Source organism: Sorex araneus, chromosome 3, assembly GCF_027595985.1.
Source record: "Sorex araneus isolate mSorAra2 chromosome 3, mSorAra2.pri, whole genome shotgun sequence".
Classification (NCBI taxonomy): domain Eukaryota; kingdom Metazoa; phylum Chordata; class Mammalia; order Eulipotyphla; family Soricidae; genus Sorex; species Sorex araneus.
Window position 1 is genome coordinate 220,577,656 of NC_073304.1, and position 17,600 is coordinate 220,595,255.

The 17,600-nt window shown below is 43.6% G+C and overlaps 1 protein-coding gene across 12 annotated transcripts in view; it reads left to right on the top strand.

Annotated features, from left to right (window-relative positions):
* Nucleotides 1–17,600, top strand: part of LOC129403390 (leucine-rich repeat-containing protein 37A2-like) — a 136,248-nt gene that overhangs the window by 109,183 nt on the left and 9,465 nt on the right. For 10 of the 12 annotated variants that reach the window (XM_055130873.1, XM_055130875.1, XM_055130872.1 and 7 more), the window contains 5 exons: nt 4,217–4,288; nt 5,271–5,345; nt 8,143–8,252; nt 12,952–14,573; nt 16,369–16,488. In XM_055130873.1, the coding sequence (XP_054986848.1) occupies nt 4,217–4,288; nt 5,271–5,345; nt 8,143–8,252; nt 12,952–14,573; nt 16,369–16,488 (1,999 nt within the window). The remainder of the gene's footprint in view (nt 1–4,216; nt 4,289–5,270; nt 5,346–8,142; nt 8,253–12,951; nt 14,574–16,368; nt 16,489–17,600) is intronic. The other 2 variants (XM_055130869.1, XM_055130877.1) reach the window with 1 other exon arrangement.

Below are 17,600 nucleotides of genomic sequence, written 5' to 3' on the forward strand. Positions count from 1 at the left end.
CTTGCCTTGCACGTCACTGACCCATATGTAATCCCCAGCACTGAATGTGCTCCCCAGAGCACCACTGGGGCTGATCCCTTAGTGCACAGCCAGGAGTCAGCCCTGAGCACAGCTGGGTGTGGCCCAGTAACCCAAAGAAAGGTTTTTAGTCACTGAAAGAGATCAGTCTTTTTTACTGTTTTTGGACTATACCCTGCAGTGCTCATGGGGTGCTGGGCCTTGAGGGGGTGCTTGAGGGGGGCCATGTAGTGCCATGAACCTGCCCACCCCACCCCCTTGGGCAAGGCATTTACACCAGCCCTTTTTGGTTTGTTTGTTTGAACCCTCTTTTTGTTGATTTTTAAATAGGATTCTCCAATAATGTCCAAAGGACCTAGGAACCAATTATGGTGGTGCTCACGGATCTGATTATACCAGGAGTCAAATTCAGCCCCTCGCAAATGCCAGGCATCTGCTCTGCCACTTTGAGCGAACTCCCCAACTCAGTCATGCCCTCTGAGATTGATAAAAACTGTTGCTCCTTTATTTGCCGGGCTGGGGATAGAACCTCAGATTTTATTCCTGCAAGACAAGTGTTTTACCTCTAAGTCATACTTCTTAGTCCTTTTGCCACAGTTTACTCCATAAAGCATAAAGATAAGGTCATGAATATAAAAGAGGCAATGAATGAGCTAGGCGTGCGCATACATTTTAAAATGCAGAAGAAGTCAGCCAGAGAAAGTACTGATATGCAAAGCATGTGCTCAGGTGCCCCTTCCATTTTTCGACTATGAATACTCATTTTTGAGTATTTACACGTTTCCATTTTTCTTGGGCACATATCCAGGTATTACATTGCTGAGTCTTTGGTAACTATGGCTAACTTTTTTGAGGGACCATCAAGCTTTTCTGCAGTGCCTCTTTTTATATTTTCACCAGCAGTGCATAAGGATTTCAATTTCTCCATCACCCTGGTTGCACTTTTGTCTGCTTTTAGCCATCTTACTGGGTATGAAGTAGTATCTGATTGTGGCTTGGATTTATGTTCTGCTAATGGCAAGACATTAACTATCTTCTCATGCTTATTATAGTCATTTTAAAATTCACTTTGGGAGCTGTGAATTTTAAGTGCCCTACTCACTGTACACCCATCTCCCCCACTCCCTCCCCCACGCCCCCTCTGCCCCTGTACCAGGCGCTTTCTCCAGCCATCTCATTGTCCTACTGTTCCCCTCACTAACTTATCTCCCACCTCTGCCCCAGTGGCAAGTTTCCTACTGAAGATCAGTTCAGCTCTTTGTTTCCGTGGCATTGGACATTTGAGGTTCCCCTACAAAGTTTGAGATAGATGGTTCTGAGTCCGTTCCTCTCCCTCTGACTGATTTCACTCAGCATGAAACTCTTCAGATCTATCCACATTGCAGCAAATTGCATGACTGTATCTCCTCTTATAGCTGGGTAATATTCTATTGTGTATCTATACCATAGTTTATCCAGTCATCTGTTTGTTGGTATTTGGACTGTTGCCATATTTTGGCTGTTGTATATAGTGCTGCAATGAACCTAGGAGTGCAGACGTCTTTTATGCATTGTGCTTTTGGGCCCTTAGGATATATTCACAAGAGTGGAATTTCTGGGTCATCACTGTATCACTGTCATCCCATTGTTCGTCGATTTACTCGAGCGGGCACCAGTAACGTCTCTATTCCTCTCAACCCTAAGATTTTAGCAGTCTCTTCTTACTTGTCTTTCCCAATGATTGGAGGCTCTTTCAGGGTCAGGAGAATGGAACCTATTGTTACTGTTTTTGGCATATCGAATACGCCACAGGTAGCTTACCAGGCTCTGCCCAAGTGGGCAGTATACTCTCGGTAGCTTGCCGGGCTTTCTGCGAGGTATGTATATACTGTCATCCCATTGATCAGTGATTTGCTTGAGTGGGCCCAGTCACGTCTCCATTCATCCTAGTCCTGAGATTTTAGCAGCCTCTCTTTACTTGTCCTTCCCAATGGTGCCTCATTAGAGGCTATTCAGGGTCAGGAGAATGAGACCCATCATTGTTACTGTATTTGGCATATGAATACGCCACACGGAGCTTGTCAGGCTTTCCTTAATGGCAGTAAACTCTCAGTAATTTGCCAGGTTTTCCAAGAGGGATAACTAGGCTATCAGATGTTGTGTGATTGCATCTGCACGCTTCAGAAAGCTTGGTTTTATATTCTCTGGATGTTTGCATTGAAGGGATTACATGGTGTGTGTGTGTGTTGGGGGAGATTTCTGGGTGTGACTGTCTAGCTACTGGAAAATGGAGAATCTGGGTGCAAGAGGCCTAGTCCCGATCCGAGCAGCCTTGGAGATCTAAGCCCCGGGTCCCGCACACCTGGGTTCCTCTGCCAGTCATATGGAAGTTTAATTCTTAGTGTTTTGAGGAATGTCCATATTGTCTTCCCAAAAAGGCTGGATCAGTTAGCATTCTCACAGCAGTGAATGAGGGGCCCTGTTCCCCCAAATGCTCGTCAATACTAGTTATTGTTGTTCTCTTTGATGAGTACCAGTCTCTGTGGTATGAGATGATATCTCACTGTTGCTTTGATCTTCATTTCTCTGATAATTAGTGATATAGAACCTTTTTTTCCATATGCATTTTGGTCATTTGTATTTCTTTTGGGCTGGGAGTTGGGCCATAGTTGGCCATGTTCAGGGCTTACTCCCAACTCTGCACTTAGTAATCACTCTTGATGTTGCTTGGGGGGCCATATGGGATGCTGGGGATTGAACCCAGGTTTGCTGCATCCAAGCAAGCACCTTACCCACTATGCTATCTCTCGGTCCCTGACCATTTGTATTCTTTTTTGAGGAAGTTCCTGTTCATCTCTTCTCCTGTTTATCACTTTTTATGCCCCATGCGCTTGGGCTGTGCCTCACCTATGAGCAAACATATTCCTGGATTGTGCAGCGGCAAAAGTGGCAGCACAACACGTCATAAAACACTTCCTACCCATTCTCCATAATTACCACACCACATTTGATGGAGTTCAGATAGTAGGCAATAAGTCATATGGGGAAATATGGGGAAATATATATATGCATATATACATATTTTCAGATATGTATACCAAAGTTCACACCACATGCTAGTGATATCCTCCAGAATGTCTTAATGGTTTCTGCCAAAATAGAACAATGTTCACACTGTTTCCTATATGAACACTTTTTTGTAAGAATGCTCAGCAGTTCTTCATAACAGACAATACAAAATATATTACTTCGGTTGTGCTTTGTGACAGGGTTCAGGGCTTGGGATGGAAACATCCCAAATTTGGTGGAGGGAAGGTATAATGGTGGTGGCATTGGTGTTTGAATGTTGAGTGAAATCAAACATTGTGAACTAACTTATAGAATTAAAAAATTTTAAAAAAAGTAATGTGGAGCTAATGCCCAATTTAATCAGCTTAATCAATGGCTGAATAACTAGCAGTACTCCTACATTATAAATTTTTTTTAAAAAAAGAAAAAGAAATAATATTTGCTGCAGAGCAAGGACTTCCTGCAGACATCATCACTCCTCGGGTTTTCTTACTTCTTTGGGGGTGATGGGAAGACACACCCAGTGGTTCCCAGGGCTTACTCCTGACTCTGTGCTCAGGGATCACTCCTGGTGTGTTCTGGGGCCTATATAAGATTCCAGGGATGAAACGTACAAGTCAGCTGCATGCAAGGCAAGTGCCCCACTTGCTGTACTATTTGGCCCCTATTCCTAGGGTTTTCAACTTGGGAAAATTTGTTAGCATATATATTTTTCTTTGGTAGATTTGTTTTGTTTCCCACTCCTCCCCACCCACCCCACCCCCGTTTCCCCTTTACTTTATCATCTAGAGACTTGAGTGTTTCCCAAAGGGAGAATGCTTAGTGCTGGAGAAATAGCACAGCAGGTAGGGCGGTTGCTTGGCACACAGGTGACCCGGATTCAATTCCCAGTATCCCATATGGTCCCCCAAGCACCACCAGGAGTAATTCCTGAGTGCATGAGCCAGAAGTAACCCATGTGCATCACTGGCGTGACCAAAAAAGATTAAAAAAAGGGAGGGGGAATGCTTTATGGATTCTAAGTGTGATTATAGATAATCACAGAAAATAATGTTTTTTACCTTCAAGTTCCATGCCAGTAAAATAAATAAAAACTTCAATCCTACTTACTGATTATGCAGATAATTTTCGTTTTATTGTATTTTTTTAGAATTCTCAGTCATAATCCTCTAACAGCTATTGAAGATTCATATCTTTTTCAATTACCAGCATTAAAATATCTGTAAGTATTGTAATAGCTTTGTAGCTCATATGATTTCTGCTATGATTTGCTGTCTTTATTTTTCTCCATTTCTGTCATAGATTATGTGTCTTGCATTGAATTTCAAAGTTATATTTTTAATTTTAATACTGGATTGTTGAAATGAGATTTCTTTTCAAAGGAAAACATTAAGAAAGAATGTACATGGGTAACAGCCAAAAGAGGAAAAGAGCAATGTTGAGTACATATAGATAAGAAACATACAGATGCGTGTAGAAGTATTATTTATTCCAGAAAATAACGAGTAATAATGTAAACATTATTTAAAAAAGAAAGTAAATAAAAGAGGACCAGATAGGTGAGTGGTTGGAGCCTGTGCACTGGGTGCTGGAGGCCTGGATTCAATCTCTGGCACCTTATGTGTTCCCCAGAGTTCTACTCAGAGCAACCCACAAGTACAGCACCCAACATATCTCCCAAGTACTGCCAGATGTGGCCAAAATCCAAGGCCACCCCCAGCTCACATGAAAAAGAAACATTAAACGAAGTAGATGCAATTTAGAAAGAGAAGTCTAAATTGACAAGAGAAGGAAGAGACAAGAGAAGGGAGGGAGGAAGGAAGGGAGGGAAGGAAGGAAGGAAGGAAGGAAGGAAGGAAGGAAGGAAGGAAGGAAGGAAGGAAGGAAGGAAGGAAGGAAGGAAGGGAGGGAGGGAGGGAGGGAGGGAGGGAGAGGAGGGAGGGAGGAAGGAAGGAAGGAAGGAAGGAAGGAAGGAAGGAAGGAAGGAAGGAAGGAAATTTATTTAGTCTACCAAATTGTCATGAATTTGATGATAGAGAAATCTCTTATTTCTGTAAGAGCTCTCTGGAATTATGGTCTAGAGTAAGCAGTTGACCTGGCTTTACAGCGAAGCCAGAATCAAAGTTATGCCTCTTTAATCTCATCTATTTAACTCTAGAGTTTCTGTATTTGGATTCTCATCATGCTTGTGCTTTCTCCCTCAGAGACATGGGAGCAACACAAGTGTCGCTTGGACCAGTCCAAAACATCCTCATGATGACTCTTGAATTGGAAAAACTGTAAGTTGATTTTTCTGACATTTATTTTCACTTTGTTTTTTAAGACTTTTTATTTTTGTTTCTCTTTTTTTTTTAATGTAGGAGTACTACTATTTATTCAGCCATTAATTAAGCTAATTCAATTTGGCATGAACTCCACATTACTATTTTTTATTCAGAATGTTAATTTAATTTTTTAAATTTTTTTTAATCACCGTAAGATACAGTCACAAAGCTTCCCTGTTTGAGTTTCAGTCATACAGTGATAAGACACCCAACCCTCCACCAGTGCACATCTTCCACCACCAATGTCCCCAGTATCCCTCCCAGTCCCACCCGTCCCCCTGCCTCTGGCTGACAGTCTCCCCCATGCTCTTTTGCATTGCTTGTTATGAATAGTATAAGATGTCATACGGCCACAAGAGGGCTGTGTGCTCCTGGAATTCTAAAAGTTTAAATAATTAGGGTGTGGAGAAATCTCTGCAGAGAGCTGCTCAGTTCAGAGATTGTGTATCTCTGGATCATGATCATTAAAGAGCTTAAGTGGCAGCCGAAGGCAGTTTGTGGGCATGACCTCCAGGTTCCCACGGGGACTCGGGGGCATGAGAGGGACAGGCCCATCCCCTATCCCTTGAGGCCTGGAATTTGCTGTCACTGAACCTTCGTACCTGCACTTCTCATTGGGTTCTGGAAGTTGGTGGCTGTCGGGGTTTTTAAGGGGCAGGTGGAGGGATGACGCCTGCCTCTGTCTGAGGCTCCCCAGTGAAGTTGGCCTGGCTTAAAGTCCGGAGGCATCTCGCAGAGAGCTGCTCGGTTCAGAGATTCTTTTGTGTGTCTCTGGATCGTGGCCCTTGTTTCTATCTTTTCCAGAGAAATAAACTATTGGCATATGCTCTGCAGGGTATGCCGGCTTGGCCGTAGGGCGCCTCACGACCAGCCCTAAGTGCGGCTTTTGATCTCTTTTTGAGATTTATGGGTCTCTGAAATATGGCCGGTAAATTAACTTGTATAACTGAGCCAGAGGTGTTTTGTGGGTTGGCTCCCACATACCAAACTTTTGGCTGCTTAGTTTCTTGGTAAACTTGCCCTAAGTTGTTGGAGTTCAGCCACAGGTACATCAGCAATTTTGGGTTATCAGGAAGACAGAAGGGTCCATCTGGCTGCTGATGCACTCGCTCCGCAGGTATAGACTGACCTGCTGCTGGCATCATACCCCTGCTTGTTTATTTTTCTTAAGCTATGTTTAATTGAGGTGTAATTTTATTTTTTTTCAATTTTTTTTAATTAGTGATTCACAGTGAGGGTACAGTTACAGATTCACACATTTTCGTACTTGTTTTTCCCTCATGCAGTGTTTAAGAGCCCATCCCTCCACCAGTGTCCATTCTCCACATTCTCCACCACCAATAAACCCAGTATCACTCCCACCCCACCCCCAATACCATCCCCCCCACCCACCCCACCTCTGTGGCGGGGCATTCCAATTTGATATCTCTCTTTCCTTTTGGGTGTTGTGGTTTGCAATAGGTGTATTGAGTGGTCATCCTGTTCAGTCTCTAGTCTGCTTTCAGCACGCATCTCCCTTCCGAGCAGGATCTCCAATCACATATTACTTGGTGTTCCCCTCTCTATCTGGGATGACTTTCCCTCAGCATGTGAGGCCAGATTCCAAGCTATGGAGCCAACCTCCTGGTATTATATACTACTGTTCTTGGGTATTAGTCTCCTACTCTGTTGTTCTATATTCCACAGATGAGTGCAATCTACCAAGTTTCTTTAACCAGTCATCTGTTCTCGGGCACTCGGGTTTTTTCCAGATTCTGGCTATTGTAAACAGTGCTGCGATGAACATATAAGTGCAGATGTCATTTCGACTATACTTTTTTGTTTCTCCAGAATATATTCCCAGTAGTGGTATTGCTGGATTAAATGGAAGCTCAATTTCTAATTTTTTGAGAAGCGTTCATATTGTTTTCCAAAGGGGCTGAACCAGTCGGCATTCCCACCAGCAGTGTAGAAGGGTCCCCTTCTCCCCACATCCTCTCCAACAGCGGTTGCTTTTGTTCTTTTGGATGTGTGCCATTCTCTGTGGTGTGAGGTGGTATCTCATGGTTGTTTTGATTTGCATCTCCCTGATGATTAGTGATGCAGAGCATTGTTTCATGTGCCTTTTGGTCATTCATATCTCTTCCTTGGAAAAGTTTCTGTTCATTTCTTCGGCCCATTAAAAAATATTTTTAAATTGAGATACTCAAGAGTCACTTTTGGTGTCTCATGGATACTGGGGATCAAACCCAGGTCGACCATGCTCAAAGCAAATGCCAGACCTGCTACACTATACTATTACTCTAGTCCCTGTTTTTTTTACAGTCTGGAAAAGTGCTTTCAGATTTCCCCAGGTTATAACTGGCATTTTTATGTTATCGTTATCTGGGAGCTGGAGAGATAAGATAGTGAATTAGGTATTTGCTTTGCATGTGAATAACCCTTGTTCAGTCTTTGGCACTGTCTATGCATTCTCTGCCTGCAAGGAATGATCCCTGAGCGGACTGCCAGAGAAACCCCTGAGCACCACCAGATATGACTCAAAAACAAAACTCAATTTTCTGAGGGCTGAAGTGATAGTAGAGGAGTTCAGGTACACACTTTGCATGCATCACCTCCCAGTTGGGTTCCCACCACCACCGAGTTCGAGCAGCGCCTCATCCATGGTTCTCAGGAACATTTTGAATAGCTGCACGGTGGCTTTGGCTGCCTCTTCTACCTATTACAGTAACCCCTTTACTCTGCACTTATTTCTCTGTGTTTTCATTCATAGGATCTTACCTAGGCATCTCACCTGCTGCCTCTGCCAATTTAAGAATAAAATAGACTCTGTCTGCAAAGTAGTCAGACTACATTGTGAATGTACCAGCAGCACACACTGTGGTGAGTCTGAATTGCCTGCTGATAGCTTTTTAATTTATGTTTCATTTTAATTTTAATCACTGATGGTCCATTTTAAACTGATTATGCAGTTGCATTATTTTTATTCAGAGTTCAACTCCCTATATTTCTAAGAACGATTTCCCTTGGTAAAAGTCTGCATCTCAGTCACATCGTTACCTTAACAGTCTATGCATGACCTGAAGACAAGAGGAATGGAAGAAAAGAGATGAAAGTGGGGAAGGGAGCTAACACTAATGGTCACAAATGAGGGCCAGACTCTGGGCAAGGTACTGGTCCTCCAGATGAGAGCTCAGCCACAGAATGCAGTTTGTAAGCAGATTTTATATAGAACAGATCTCAAGAGCCCTTTTCTTCACAGGACAGGTGTAGGTATTTTATTGCATGTGTTTTTGTAATTTTATAGGCAAGTACAAGTCATACTGTCTTATGAAAGTTTTGCTTAGAGACTGAGAATTTCTGGTTTTCTAAGCAGAGGTTGCCACTCAGTCCTTCTAAGGATGTATGGTCTCCTGGATTCTTAGACCATCCCCACCTCTGAGACTTTTTTGAATTTTAACCCTTCCATCTACAAAGCACTCAGGTGCTCTTAAGTATCTTTCCACACAGTAAGTTTACTGACCTTAGCTTCATAACTTCCAAAATGTGCTTTTAGGAAAATAGATCAATAGGTTGCACCACATGCTTTTCATGTGGGAGGTGTGGGTTCAACCCCCACAAAAGTCTCCCAAGCACTGCTGGGAGTATCCCTTGGGCACCGCTGAGTGTCGCACATTCACACATGCTCACGCACTCACGCGCACACACACACACACACACACACATACACACACACATACACATACCCCGCCCACAAAAGTGTTTTCACCCTGGGATATTATGAATCAGATTCGCTATCAGCAATTGGGCACATCAAATCACTTTGCTTCTTACACAAAGCTAGTGTTATTTTTAAAATCAACTTTTAGAAAGTCTATTACTCCCTTTTCAGAGGTGGGCAGAAGAATCATTTAGGAATCACCTTTCATAAGATGAACATCAAACCTAGTGGGGTGGCGGGAAGAAGAGTCAGACTGGAGGTGCTGTACGGACCATGGTGTCTCGGCACTTCAGCGGTGGTCCAGGGAAGTTCACTTTGTACATGGAAACCAATTGCATTGGTACTATTATAACCACGTTACCCCAACTGCAGTGATTTTATTTAGAGAATAACTAAACCAAGCAATCAAAATTCAGAATACAATACTAATATTTTTTTTTTTAGGTGAGGAACAGCAAAACTAAAAGTGTTAAATGTGCCTAATGCCTACATCGTGTGATCCCAGTCTGGGACTCTCTGCAAGTCCATGCTTCTTCCTCACTTCCTTTAACTCCCCCTCTAAACTTCACCACCACCAAAAGCATTTCATTAAAGTTTGGTTGGAGAGAGTCTAGCAGCTAGGGCACTTGCCCTCCATACAGTAGACCTCGGTTGGATCCCTAGCATTCCAGATGGTCCCCAATTACTGCCAGGAGTGATCCCTGAGCACAGAGACAGAAGTAACCCCTGAACATTTCTGGGTTTGGCCCCACTTCCCCCCAAAAGAAACCCAACTGTACAATGTTATACTTGATCTTCAAGCAGTCAGAAACTTTGTACGGTTCCCTAAAGTAGAGCTGAAAATAGTAGGAAGTAGGTAAAGGCAAAATACACATCTAATAAGAGTTGTTTTCCCCAATTTTGGGAGCTCCAATATTATTTCCGGGGCCAGAGAGATAGTACAGTGGGTAGGGGACTTGCCTTGCACACAGATGACCTGGGTTCCATTGCCGGCATCCTATACAGTTTCCCAAGCATCTAGATTTTCTCAACATTGCACATTGACATATACTCTGGCAAATCCATTAACATATCCTTAGACATCTGCCCAGATTCAACAATATGAGGCTAAGGGCTAATCAGCAAAAGATTTAGTGGGTAGGGGGAGAAAGGGTGCATTCAGATGAGGACCTGATTTCTGGAGGAATTTCTTCTTCGTCTATGATGGTAATAAGAATATTAGCACCCAAAAGAGGTAGAGAGAAAAGTCCTCTCTCTTTATATGGGCAGGACAGGATAAAGGTATGGGAGTATAATAAATCATAGTTGAGGGACTAGAGAGATGGTATAGTGGAGAGGGTGCTTGCCTTTTTTTTTATGCTTTTTTGAGTCACACTTGACGATGCACAGGGGTTACTCCTGGCTCTGGCAGTGTTCGGGGAACCATATAGAATACTGGGATTCGAACGCAGATTGGCTGCATGCAAGGCAAACAACCTACCAGCTGTGCTATTGCTCCAGACCGAGGGTGCTTATCTTTCATGCAGTCAACCCAAGTTTCCTTCCCAGATTCCCATGTGGTCCCCCAGGCACCACCCAGAATAATTTCTGAGAGCAGCACTGTAGCACTGTCGTCCTTTGTTCATCGATTTGCTCGAGCGGGCACCAGTAATGTCTCCATTGTGAGACTTGTTGCTATTGTTTTAGGCATACCAAATACGCCACAGGGAGCTTGCCAGGCTCTGCCATGTGGGTGGGATACTTTGGTAGCTTGTCAGGCTCTCCGAGAGGAATGGAGGAATCGAACCCGGGTCAGCCAGGTGCAAGGCAAACGCCCTACCTGCTGTTCTTATCGCTCCAGCCTGGTGGCCATAATTACCAAAAAAAGATTTGTTGATTAATTTTTAATTTGCTTTTGGGAGCAACACGCATTAATGCTCAGAGATTACTCCTGGCTCTGCACTCAAGAATTACTTCTGCTGGTGTTCAGGGAACACGTGGGATTCCAGGGATCAAATCTGGGTTGGACACATGCAAGGTGAATGCTTTACCTTCTGTACTCTCTCTCTAGCCCTGCATTTATCTACTTTCATAAGGTGGTTCTAGATTACTTAAAAAGTATGCTATCAACAATTATGCAAACAAGTATATGTAATAGACACATGTAAAATTTAATTAAAGTAAAAATTTAACCATTATAAAGATGTTTTCTCTTGGGCTAGAGATAGTAAAGCGGGTAAGGTGATTGCCTTGCATGTAACCAACCCGGATTCAATCCCCAGCATCTCAAATGGCCCCCCAAACACTATCATGAGTCATTTCTGAGTGTAAAACCAGAAGTAACCCCTAGGCATTGCTAGGTAGCCCCCCAAAAAAAACCTCAATTATTTTTCAAGTGTAGTTTATCTTTTCGATGAATTCTGAGCACCAAGTATAAACTTTATCATATATCTTTTTACATATTTGATTAGTACATATTATGATCAAGATCAGGCTAGTTTTATTAAACTTTTGTCAGACACGTGATAATTGTGAGCCATAAGAAAACTAACTAAAAATGATTATTTTTGTAGTCCATTAAACTATTCAAAGTTCTTGGGCTTATTCTTATGCTTCTCTAACTCAGGGTTGAATTATCTAATAACTCCATTATTATATCTGTAAAATTTATTAAATAGTTTCTCTGATAAACCTAAAGAAGAGCCAAATATATGTGATTTGTTTGAAGTACCAGGAACTAATCCCGTTGCTCTCCCTGTGATACATTATGTAAAGTTTTCAAATGTTAATAGTGATTGATGGTACTATTTTTCAATTAGCTCATAACAGTGATAAGATAAACTCTAACATGGATTTAAGTATTAAATTGGGTTATTAAAAGAGTAAAACTATCAGCATAAAGAATAAATTATTAAAGTAGTTCAATGTTTAACTCTATATAAACCAATAAGCATTGAGAGCAGGTAGACATTAAAATAGGCATTTTTTACTCAAAAAATGTAGATTTTAAAACAGAATTTGGAACTTGCGCAGTTTTAATCTTCAATTTTATCTATCTAAAACACTCCGCCCTAATCATAGAGGAAGGTCACTTATCTCTAAGATGCATGTTATTTAAGTCATCTGTGCTTCAATCCTGTGTGCTGTGGCTGAATCACAAACCCAAGGTTAGTTAGTTTTTAATGATCTGAAATACCTTCAGATTCACAGAATACAGTTGGAAACAGATTATGTTGAATTCAAAATTCAATTCTAAATTCCTAGAATTCTAAGAGCAGAACCAGGAGCAACCCCTCAGCATGGCTGGGAATGGCCAAAAAATAAAACAGAAGTCATAGTTGATCTGTAAAGAGTCTAACTGAGCAGCAAATATTTGTCTTGAATTCTGGGCACTTGATCCTTTGGGACCAGTAGAATAATCATATCATTATTGTTTCTGTGTTTGTTTGTTTGTTTGTTTGTTTGTTTGGGGGCATACTCAGGTGCTCAAAGTTTACTCCTGACTTTGTGTTCAGGGGTCAGGCCTGGTAAGGCTTGAGGGACCCTATAGGGTGCTGGGGATCAGACCCAGGTTGGCTGCATACAAGACAAATATTTATCTGCTCTTCTGTCACTCTGTCCCCCAGTGGAATAATCCAAAAGACATGTACTGAACTTCATACCCTATTTATTCTGAATCAATAGCGATGACCACTTTGTTTCTCCTTTTGTTGTTGTCAATCATAGGTGTCAATTTAGGGTTTCCCTGTGCCTCCCCCCCACCAATACAGCACTTGTTTACTGATTACTCATTTACTTGCCTGAAATTTATGTCTGTAGATGCTCCCAAAATATTCCCCAGTTATCTTTCATGATCAAAAGCAAGCTCTTCCTTTTTGACAGATGAGGAATCCATAAATAATATAGAAGGGGAGTTCATGGAGACTTTACAGGCCCGAAAAAAGAACACTAGCACCGAACTGACCATAGAACCGGACAAGGCCTCATCAGAGAGAGACAGAATGTCCTTTTTCATAAATGAGCAGCTGGACTTCAATGATAATGATATGATGAATAAGCTAAATTACATAATGCCTTTTTTCCAGGAAGGTAACATAAAAGATGTTGAATCAACCTTGTTACCCTTCCTTAAGCTCCTTTTTAAAGATGTAAAAGACAAAGCAAATCCTGGGGTTCATTTGAAGAACAGCACAATTCCGATGTCTCTACAGCTTGAATCCAACAATTCAACATACAATAAGTTGAAAAGTCTCCATTTTCTGAAAAGCTTGATAAATGCAGCAACTCAAGCAAAAGTCCACAAAGCTAGGAAGAGAGAGAAAACTGCCACGCTGGTCCGTTCCATACTTTTCGGGCCCAAATTGAACCGTCAGATCTTTCCGAAGAAATTGAAAACTGTCTGGCCAAAGAGAAAACACTTAGGGAAGGTGGCAGAGAGGGAGAGGAAACCACTGCAGATGAGCAGCGTGCTCAAGGACCCCGGGGGCCTCCAGAAAAAAGAGCTTCCCTTAGCGGGGAGGCCCAGGAAATGGGTGGAAAACCCCTTCAATGAGGAGTCAAACTCCATCCAGGAGCACAAGGCGGTGTTCTCCATGCCCCTGGAAGAATTCTCCATGGGCAGGCCATCTGCTGCCACTTCTAAAGTCCCACCCGAGAACCCCAAAGACCTAAGAGACACTTTCCGCGTTTTAGAAGACGCAGATGCCAGGGTTCGGAACATGAAGTTTCCCAGCCCCGTGCCACACAATAAAATAAATTATAATTTTCAGAAATCTTATTCTCACCTGGGAAGCAGAAGGGCTAAAGCCAGCACGAATAGAGACACGAAAGAATCAGCACCCGAGAGGCCGGTGCGGGTCGCCAAGCGGCCTCCTTTCGCTGCGGTGAAGAGCCTCATCAAGTCCCCGCCAAGAGAGGAGTCTCTGTCTTGGAGAGATCAGAACAAACCTTTGCTCCAGTCCTTTCAACCTTCACACTCATCTGCAGGAAAGAAGACCGCAGAAAGCACGCATGCTGCAAATGGGGCGAACACCAGAGGCATCACGGTGCCAGAGAAAACGGTCGGTAGCAAAGGCACCTCCCATGAGAAGGACGCCCCGATGGTGGACAACCTCACGCCGACTGTCAAGCAGTCCAGCGAGATACAGTGGGAATATCACAACGTGGCCACGGACATCGTCTCTGCCACACAAAGACCAGACCCAGGAGACAAGCTGGAGATGGAATACATCCAGCAGCTGCGGTCCCTTATCCCCAACAACAACGTGAGGAAGTTCATTGCTCACTTGATGCGGACTCTCAAAATGGACTGCTCTAAGCCCCAGGTGCAGGTGGCGTGTGCGAAGATCCTCTCTGAAACCGGCCTCCTGATGAAGCTTCTCAGTGAGCAGGAGGAAGGAAAGGTTCCCAAGCCAGAATGGGATACGGAACAGTGGAAGACTGAGAACTACATTAGTGAGAATACCGAAGGCCAGAGTGAACAGAAACAGCCAGACGAAAGTGAGGTGAGGACAGACTTTTTTTTTTTTCCATAGAGTCTCACAAGTGAAATAAGTCAGAAGAAGGACAAACGTAGAATGATTGCACTCATTTATGGGATGTAAAAAAAAATTAAAACTTAGTATGAGATTAACACCCAAGAACAGTTAGAAACAACAACCAGGATGAATGGTCCACAGTTGAAAGCCTGCCTCAAGGGCTGGGAGAGAGGCAGCTGGGATAGAGAAGGGATCACGATAACAATGATAGTTGGAAGGGATCGTCTGGATGGGAGACGTGTGCTGAAAGTGGGTAAAGGATCAAACCTCTCAGTATCTGCATTGCAAACTATAATGTCCAACAGGGGGGTGTGGAGTGAGAGGAGAGAGGAGACAGCAAGAGAGAAGGGAGAGGGAAGAAGCAGGAAAAGAGAGAGGCGGAAAGAAAAGGTGAAAGAGAGGGACAGAGAGGAGAGAGAGAAAGAGAGAGAGAGAGAGAGAGAGAGAGAGAGGTGGGTTGAGGGTGGGGGGAGGTGGCAGGAGGGATACGGGGATGTTGTTGGGGGGTAATGTACACTGGTGGAAGGTCGGGTGTTGGAGCACTGAATGGCTGAAACTGGCTGGCTCACAATCAGGAAAGCTCTGTAACTGTATCTCACAGAGACCAGGCTCAGGGGCTTCTGGGGCTCTCAGGCCATGCCATGAAAGAACACGAGCAGGAAGACCAGGGTCTCTTGGCTCTCCCTCTTTTACTTGCTCGCTCTCTTTTTTTGTGGCCACACAATTTTGACTACAATAATGATGGTCCCTGTGCTCATTTATAGAAAGGTAGCACTGTTCCAAGGAGAGGTGTGAGAGGACCTAACACACCAGATAAATAAATTGTAGAAGGAAAGGCTACAGACAAGATGGTGTAACATATCTGGTGTGCTCTGTAAGAACATATTGGGGCCAAGGAAAAAGTTCAACACGAGTGCCCCTGAGCACTGAGCCAGCAGTAGCTCTGAGGACCCTGGGAATAGGCTGAAAACAAAAACAAAACAACCCTAAAACATACAAAACAAAAACCTATAGTCCACTCATATGAGAGAATGGGGTTTTAGACTGCATAAGAATAATTAGTCATTCTTTAGAATAGGTTTAAGAATCCTTCCCATCTTTTTGTCTAATTGTTCTTGGGTGCTGGAGCAATAGGATAGTGGGTAAGCCTCTTGCCTTGCATGCCGCCAACCCAATTTTTTTTTTTTTTTTTTTTTTTTTGCTTTTTGGACTGGAGCAATAGCACAGCGGGTAGGGTAGAGGGTTTGCCTTGCACGCAGCCGATTCCTCCATTCCTCTCAGAGAGCCCGGCAAGCTACTGAGAGTATCTCGCCCACACAACAAAGCCTGGCAAGCTACCCATGGTGTATTTGATATGCCAAAAACAGTAACAAGTCTCACAGTGGAGACATTACTGGTGCCCACCCAAGCAAATCAATGAGTAACGGGATGACAGTGATACAGTGATACAGTGCTTTTTGAGTCATACCCGGCAATGCACAGGGGTTGCTAATGGTTCATGCACTCAGAAAATACTCCTGGCGGTTCTCAGGGGACCATATGGGATGCTGGGAATCGAACCTGGGTCTGCCACGTGCAAGGCAAACGCCCCACCCACTGTGCTAACGCTCCAGCCCCCTCGCCAACCCAAATTCGATCCCCAGCATCCCTTTTGTTCCCCCAGGAGTGATTTCTGAGTGCAGAGCCAGGAGTAACCCCTGATCATCGCTGGGTGTGGACCCCCAAAAATAATGCATAAAAAAAATTGTTCTTTTTCTTTCAGCTCACAAAAGAAGTTCCAGGATATGGCTATCATGATGGCTATCATGAGGCCAAAGCAATCGTGGTAATATTTGTGATTGTAGTCGTGATGATATTGATTATAATTATCGGTCTCATTGAGGTAAGAACAGTTTATTCAGACTTCCAAGATGTTTTTTTTTTCTTTTTGGGTCACACCCAGCAATGCACAGGGGTTACTCCTGGGTCTGCACTCAGGAATTACTCCTGGCGGTTCTCAGGGGACCATATGGGATGCTGGGAATCGAACCTGGGTTGGCCGAGTTTAAGGTAAACGCCCTACCCGCTGGTGCTATCGCTCCAGCCCCAAGACTTCCAAGACTCAATCTGTCTTTACAATCGATTCAAGGGCTACAAATGGAAAATAAATGCCCCTTTTCCTCCTACTGAGGCTTGATTTTCCTCTTCAGTCTTGAGGTGTGTTTGCTTCTCATATTGCAAAGATGATCCCAGGGCTTGTCAAAGGAACCTGACTCCCTGGAGGTCCCTGTGGAAGTGAAACCAAAATAAGAAGCTCTTAGATAATTTTGAAAAGTTAAGATAAGAAAGCTGGAGCTGAAACAAAAAGCAGTCTTCCTGTGTGCAATCTGGAGACTACACCCTGCGATGTTCAGGGCCTACCCCCAGCTCAGTGTGGAGGGGGGAGGGGGTGTCACTTCTGGTGGTGCTCAGGGGACCTTGCAGAGCTAGGGATCCAGCCTGGCCCTTCTGCATGCAAAGCATGCACTCTGACCATTCAGCGCTCTCTCTGGTCTCAACATAGACTTTTTTTCTTTTTAATTCAAAAGAGATTCTGGGGATCAAACCTGAGTCAGCCACATGCCAGGCAAACACTCTATCCCCTGTACTATTGTTCTGGCCCCATGTTTTTTATGTATAGTTCCCTCACCTCTGCATCACAAAAACATCCAAAACCTTGACCAATGCCCTTAGGTCATGGCCTCAAAAGATTTGGGGGCTTGAGATAGTACAATGGATAGGGCATTTGCCTTGCATGTGGCTGACCAGAGTTAGAACCCTGGCACTCGGTATGGTTTCCCAAACCTGCCAGGAGTAATGCCTGAGCACAAAGCCAAGAGTAAGACCTGAATCGCCCCGGTTCCTCAAGCCCCATATTGGGTTCATTTAGACTGTAACAGAGATAGTTCGGGTGATAAGGCACTTGCTTTGCATGCTGCAGCCAACCTCAAGTCAATCCCCAGCACCACGTATGGT